General features: G+C 45.8%; 1 protein-coding gene across 1 annotated transcript in view; it reads left to right on the top strand.

Moving 5' to 3' along the window:
* The first annotated feature begins 952 nt into the window (after positions 1–952).
* LOC115897460 (fermitin family homolog 2-like) overlaps positions 953–7,188 on the top strand; it is a 74,957-nt gene continuing 68,721 nt past the window's right edge. The window contains exons 1-2 of the mRNA XM_030930066.1: positions 953–1,252; positions 1,599–1,764. Coding sequence (XP_030785926.1) covers positions 1,608–1,764 — 157 coding nt within the window. The 5' untranslated portion in view covers positions 953–1,252; positions 1,599–1,607. The remainder of the gene's footprint in view (positions 1,253–1,598; positions 1,765–7,188) is intronic.

Here is a 7,188-nt window from a genome sequence, read left to right as displayed (position 1 = left end):
GGGAAACAAAAGCGGGAAGCAAGAGGACCGTTCCCCATCACTAGTCTTCAACAGGTGAAGTTGTTTGGCTCTTCCTGGTACCTGTAGGCACCGTTCCAGAAGTATTAAAATCCAAGGTGCCGCCGAGGGTGGGGTGGAGCATGTATCTCCATCTAACAGCTTTAATAGACTTGTTAGCTCTAAATTGCGTATAAAAACACACAAATAAGTACAAAGAGCTGGAGAAGCTGGGGAAACGGTTTCCGAGTAAAACTGGTGGCACTAAGTTGTGTCTTTCCTTTCCCCTCAAGCAAGAGCATCATCTGTTTGACTCGCATCTGGCTGGAGCGTCCGAAGGGGTTAAGAACGCTTGCAAACTCCTGGGAGTCCAGTAGGAGTTGCTGATGGTGCCGGACATTGCTTGCAAAGCAATTTTTGTGGTTCACCTCCCTCTGGGTTTTCTTATTCTTTTGTGGGACATTCAAGGAGCTGGTTTGGGCATTTACTTTTTAAAGTGTCTCCATCCCGGACTCCTCTCTCCAGCTCTCGGGGTGCGGCACCTCTCACAGCCCTGAGGCTTTTTGTCTCGCTCTAGGCGCGGAGAGGGGGCGGGAGGACTTTGTTCTCCGAAAACGATCTTGCCCTGGGAATTTCCTGGGGCCGTTTCTCACGGAGAAGCCCCCTCACACGGCTGCCAGCGCGGACACAAGCCGCGGGAGCCCCAGTCCAGCCTGAGCTCTGGACGCCCCACTCACCACCAACGCCCCGGGAGAGGCAGCCCTCGCTCCCCCGCTCCCCCTCCTCAGGGCCCGCCGCCTAAAGCCCGGATGTTGGATTCAATCCCTGAGCCGGGTCCTTCATTTCCATAAAAGGGCAGCGCTCCGCGGGGCCGAGATTGCTGCCCCGCCGCGCCCCCAGCCACCCCCGCGCCGCCCCGCCCCGCCCGGGACCCGCAGCCCCCTCCCCCGAGCGCGGCGGCGGGAGGGCGGGAGCAGGGGCGAGGCCAGCCGGACCCGCTCGGGGCGGCTCTGCGGGCGGCGAAGGAGGGAGCCAGCGCGCCCAGCCCAGCCAGGCTCGGACAGAGGGGGCGGGGAGAGGGTGGAGCGCGGGGAGCCAGGCGAGGGGCCGCGACGACGGGACTCCATTAGCCACTCCGGCCGCAGGCAGCGCTTCGCCCTTCGAGGAGCAGGACACGGACACCGCCGCCCCGCGAGCCTCCAGCCCCTCGCCTGTTGCCGCGCGAGCCCCGGGCCCGGAGCGCGAGGAGCGCGCGGTGAGGGAGCGGGACCCCGCCGGGACCCGAGGGGGCGCGGCGGGGAGGGGAACAGGGAGTTAGCCCGCGCCGTGTCTGGGGGCCGGCCGGCAGGTGAAGCCCGCCGCGGTCCGCTAGGCGAGGACGGTGTGGGGCGGGCGCTGCCGGGGCCGAGGAGCGCTGCGTGGCGAGCGGGGCGCAGGGTCCTCCCGCAGCCCCGGCCGCCGTCACCGCCCTCCCGAGTTCGCGCGGAAAGCCTCGGGTCCTCCACCACCAGCAAGCCCGTGGCCGGCGTTGCGAATTCGGTGGGATTCGCCTTCCTTTGGGGGAGTGACGCTTACGAGAGCCATTTCCTCCGCGCTCGCAGGAAGGAGCCATGGCTCTGGACGGGATAAGGATGCCAGATGGCTGCTACGCGGACGGGACGTGGGAACTGAGTGTCCATGTGACGGACCTGAACCGCGATGTCACCCTGAGAGTGACCGGCGAGGTGCACATTGGAGGGGTGATGCTTAAGCTGGTGGAGAAACTCGGTGAGTAGCATCCCAGCCGCGTCCAACTAACGATTTCCCAGAATTGGTGGGGGGAGGAAAGAGGCTCACGGCGGGGGAGGGGCCCATTTGAGAAATCTTGGCATCTCGCAAATGCTTTTTAGAAATGTAAAATCTTTCAGTATTTAAGCAGATAGACTTGTTCCCCTTTGCGTCTTATTTTGTTTTGTTACTCTCTGAGTTTTCGTATGTAGTGATTCGAACCTCCCAATTATAACCTTAATTGCGTAGTTACGGGGGACGGGGGATGTGTGCCGGGGAACTCGTTAATTCTTAACATTTACTGACAGAACGATAGAAGAATGAGAAAAGTGTGTTGGGGAGGGTGATATTAGTGTCAGTGGTTATCTATTTCATAAGCATACCTGAATGTTAGTGACGTTTGGTATAGAGAATGATGCAAAATCCATTTAAGAAAAATCTGTGCTGGAAAATGTGCAACTACTGGCGCCAGTGTGAAGTTTCTGTGGCTGTTCTACGTGGTGGAGTGCATTAAAATGTTCCAGTCATCCACTCTTACAAGGGGTGGGGCAGTACTTGACAAACTTGGTATCTGTAGTCCCTGCTCGATGTAAGCCATTTCGAGCGTTGGGTTTTATATTAAAAACAAGCCAATGAAAGAACTTTGTGTTAAAAAGCAGACTTTGTTAAGCTAATTTGAGGTTGACAGTATTTGCTTGAGTACAAATATATACTGGACTGATACCCGATTTGAAATAAGGTATCTTACAGTATGAAGAGTGTGCAGTACACATTTGGTTTGTGATGAATTGAAGCATTTTCATTTGGAAGAATCAGCTAAATGGATGATTTGATCATAAGAGAAATGCTCGGAGAACTATCTTCCTGAACTTTAAAGTGCCTTTTGTACATAATGCAGTTGTGATAAGGTGATACGTGTGTGGCATTGTCTTTTCAGGCTAGAATTTTTTGTTTTGGTGAAGGGGGGTTGGGGACTTTCTGGGGATTTTTTTGGTCTTTTTTTTTTTTAAAAAAATACAGCATTCATTTTCAAGCTACACTGGGAAAGTAGAGAAGTGCTTATGTGTCAGGAAATCTAAGGATTATTGTATGTAAAGATACTGAAATAGCACTCTGATGCAGTTTGCAAAATAAGGCAGAATTCATTTGGGTGGACCTGGTTTGTACCCCTTCAGGAAGTTTTATTATTGAAGGACCAAAGAGAAGCTCCTTACAAGGTAGTCTCTTCCTTAAGACTGTGTATTGTTTGTCTCCCTGAGATACAGCTCAGGAAAGAAAATCCTCCCAGGTAGGTAGCCCAGTGAAAATTAGATTTTGCTGTATTGAATAACCATTTAATTGGCAGTTAACAGTATTTTTATCTGATTTGAATAAATCAGTCACTGTTTGCAAAATATTTATGAACCTTTTTTGTCCAGCACTGGTATGAGATTATTTAAGAATGAAAATAGCAAATATTTGGATATTATATTTTGTTTTCAAAGAAAACAAGCATTTGTATTATAGCTTTTCTAATTTATGGTAAATGGACCTTATTAATACATTGGTTTCAATGGGAGATTTTTTTATATTGCAAAAAAAGGAGCTGTTGAAGGTGACTGAGACAACTTGTAGTTCTCAAAAGCCAGGCTGTAGCTAATGAATAAATAATGGTTTCTATATTTCTTTTGCATTGCTTAGGACTGTTTATTATAGAATCACAGTAATAAATAGAAATACAGAGAATAAACTATGCAGACAAATTAAGTGACTATAATCTTAATCTTTTAATACTGATGCATTTTTAATTTTTTATGCAGAGAAAAGAAGCCTAACAAGGTAGGAAATGCTGTGCATATGGAAACCTTACATCTTTTTTGAACTGAACTAATACTGATTCCTCTTGTATTTTGAATTCCAAATAGGAAGTGCCTCTGACTTTCCTGTTTGGTAAATGTAGGGCTAAGTGATGCCCCTGGTTTTGAGGATTAGATACTTTGAATGGTAAGCTATTTTGTTGCCTGTCAGCAAGTAAATAGACGAGAGATTCGTTAGGGCAACATTTAAAACATCCAGAAATCAGTCTAGTCAAGTTAGAAAAGAACTTTGTAATTTTTCAGAGTTGCCTAAAACTGGAATGACCTGACTTCTGAAGCCCTGACTTAGGTCACTGAAGGTATTAAAGGGCAGACTGGATGACTACTTGCCAACAGTGGCTAGAGAGGATCAAAGCAGCTTGCAGAGTCTAGATAAAAGGTGGGGATGGTGGTAGGGATGAGATGGTACAGAGTCTGTTATCTCAGGTTTGCAGAGCAATGAAGGACAATTAGCAGACTCAGGCTACTGTGGCCTTGAAGCAGTTATGAACAGAAGGCACCAGAGCATTCACTTATATTTTCAAACTCCAGACTCTCCGATATCCTTTTTAATCTCTTGGAGGGTATATGAATACCAAAAGCATTATATTAAGGTGATTTTCCCAGATAACTTTCAGTAGCGGCAATTATTTCCTTGAAGTCAATAGATCTCAGGATTACCTGTTCCCTCAACATTGTATTAAAATTGTGTGTGTGCACATGTGGAAGTTTCTAGGAAGAGGCTTCTTCACTTTAATTTCTCAAAGAGGTCTGTAACAAAAGTCATGACACAATTTTATAGTTTGGCCCTTGCGTGTCAGGTTCATCTTGAAGCTAACGTTCATCCCAGAGTGAGGCATTTTGATTAAGCAAGACATAAATGTAAATAATGCTTCCTTAGTATGTGCCAGCGATATCTTTGTATTTAGACTTTTATTATAAATAACGTGGACACTTAAGGCCATTAAAACAGAATGTTTAGAATTTTGACTTTAATTCAAATACTTGAAAGATCTCATTTATTTATTTATTTTTTGTTTTTTAACTTTTTGAGACGGGAGTCTCGCTCTGTCTCCCAGACTGGAGTGCAGGCTCACGATCCCGGCTCACTGCAAGTTCCACCTTCCGGGTTCATGCCATTCTCCTGCCTCAGCCTCCTGAGTAACTGGGATAACAGGCGCCCACCACCATGCCTGGCTAATTTTTTGTATTTTTAGTAGAGACGGAGTTTCACCGTGTTAGCCAGGATGGTCTTGATCTCCTGACCTCGTGATCCACCTGCCTTGGCCTCCCAAAGTGTTGGAATTACAGACGTGAGCCACTATGCCCAGCCTTGGTGTCTTTTAAATCTTAATATAAAACACATTTGTCATTCACTATTAATCTTTTAAAAGAAAGCAAAAGCATATGCCATGAAGTGGGCTTTAGGGAATTATATCCTAATGTGACTAAGTTTTTGCATTTGTGACAGTCTAGGCTGATACTTCATAATTGTTTCCCTCAGTGTTTATACTTCATCCAGAAAGTGAAAAACACCCTTTTATTTTTTTAAAATCCAGTTTAGGCCGGGTATGGTGGCTCACGCCTGTAATCCCAGCACTTAGGGAGGCCGAGGCAGGCGGATCAGAAGGTTAGGAACTCGAGACCAACTTGGCCAATATGGTGAAACACCGTCTCTACTAAAAATACAAAAATTAGCTGGGCGTGGTGATGGGCACCTGTAGTCCCAGCTACTCAGGAGGCTGAGACAGGAGAATCGTTCAAACCCAGGAGGCGGAGGTTGCAGTGAGCTGAGATAGCACCACTGCACTCCAGCCTGGTGGACTCGAAATACCGAGTGGATCTGTTCACTGAGTTTTAGTATCACTTTTTAAAATGTCTTTTTAAAACTTACGTGTACAATTAAATTTCCACCTTTCTGTAAAAATTCATTTTAAGTGGAGAATAAGGAATTATAATTTGGATTTCACTGAATGGAAATCTCCAGCCACCAGCTCTGTGAGCAGAGAGGAAAAAATAGGTGATCTCTAAGTTTCCTCTAGCTCTGACTCCATGAGTAGAGAGAATGTAGCAGTTGGGTTAGATCAAGTCACGTAATTTACAGGGGAAAAAATGCAAATTGGAGGACCCAGGAGCAACTAAAAAGAAACATATGAAATTGCTTTAGAAAAATTGAGAATTAGGCCTGGAGTGGTGACTCACACCTGTAATACTAGACTTTGGGAGGCTGAAGTGGGTGGATCACCTGAGGTCAGGAGTTCGAGACCAGCCTGGCCAACATGGTGAAACCCCGTCTCTACTAAAATTACAAAAAATTAACCAGGCATGGTAGCGGGTGTCTATAATCCCAGCTACTCAGGCTGAGCCAGGAGAATCACTTGAACCCAAGTGGCGGAGGTTGCAATGAGCTGAGATCATGCCACTGCACTCCAGCCTGGGCGACAAGAGTGAGATCACGCCACTGCACTCCAGCCTGGGCGACAAGAGTGAGACTCTGTCCCACCCGCCCCCAACCTGCCAAAAAAAAGAAAGAAAAATTGAGGATTGGCTGGGCCTGTAATCCTAGCACTTTGGGAGGCCAAAGCTTAGGAGTTTTCTTAAGCTAGGAGTTTGAGACCAGCCAGGCAACATGGTGAAATCCCATCTCTACAGAAAAACAGAAAATACAAAAATTAGCCAGGCATGATGGCGTGCACCTGTAGTACCAGCTACTCTGGAGGCTGAGCCAGGAGGATTGCCTGAGCCTGGGAGTTTGTGGCTGCAGTGAGCCGTGATTGCACCCCTGCACTCCATGCCTGGGCAACAGAGCAAGACTCTGTCTCCAAAAAAAAAGAAAAAAAATTTGAGGATTATGTTTCTGAATGTGGCCTTTAGAAAGAAGTCCTTGCTTTAAAAGCGTGTCATGTTCTTGCCATATAATAATGAAAAAAGTTCATTTATGTTGGAGTTGCATGTTAGGATTAAGTTAGATTGTGAAGTTAGCACATGTGACCAAAAAAAGAAATATATTTTAATAAAGTTACCACTAAAACTCCCTTAAAGTGATCGTTAAGTATGGTATACATTCATTGCATCTCACAGAAGTGGAAAATAGCTAGTTTTTCCTCTAGGAACTCCAAAAATGAGTTTCATTAGTTGAGCACCAGATGAAGAAGCTGGCTTACATTAGGGGCTTCATTACACAAAAAAAATACTTTAAACACTAGGATTAGAGCTTGGCAAGATGCACACTGGGAAAGAGGTATATATAACTAGACAGCTCCCTTATATCCTGGTTTAGTGCTCCCTGGGGAAGGTGTGTGCTTATTTGGTGGAATGGTGCCTATGCAGTTGAAATCCTGAGTGTTTCCCCTTGAGGGCTCACAATTGAATTCATGGAAATTAATGCCTACATGATGCAACCTCATTGAATTCATAGTGAAATATATTAAGATTATAAGATAATTTTTTAAATCTTTGGGGCGGAGGAAACAATGTTAAAATCTTACCAAAGTGAATTAAGTTTTGGTTAAATCTGATAGTAAGTTTACTCAGTGTTTAAAACACTGTTCATGATCTATAAGAAGTGAATTAAATTGTATCTGTTTCT

Source organism: Rhinopithecus roxellana, chromosome 5 (assembly GCF_007565055.1).
Source record: "Rhinopithecus roxellana isolate Shanxi Qingling chromosome 5, ASM756505v1, whole genome shotgun sequence".
Classification (NCBI taxonomy): domain Eukaryota; kingdom Metazoa; phylum Chordata; class Mammalia; order Primates; family Cercopithecidae; genus Rhinopithecus; species Rhinopithecus roxellana.
Note: the sequence above shows the minus strand (reverse complement) of the source record. Positions and strands in the feature narration are given on the sequence as shown.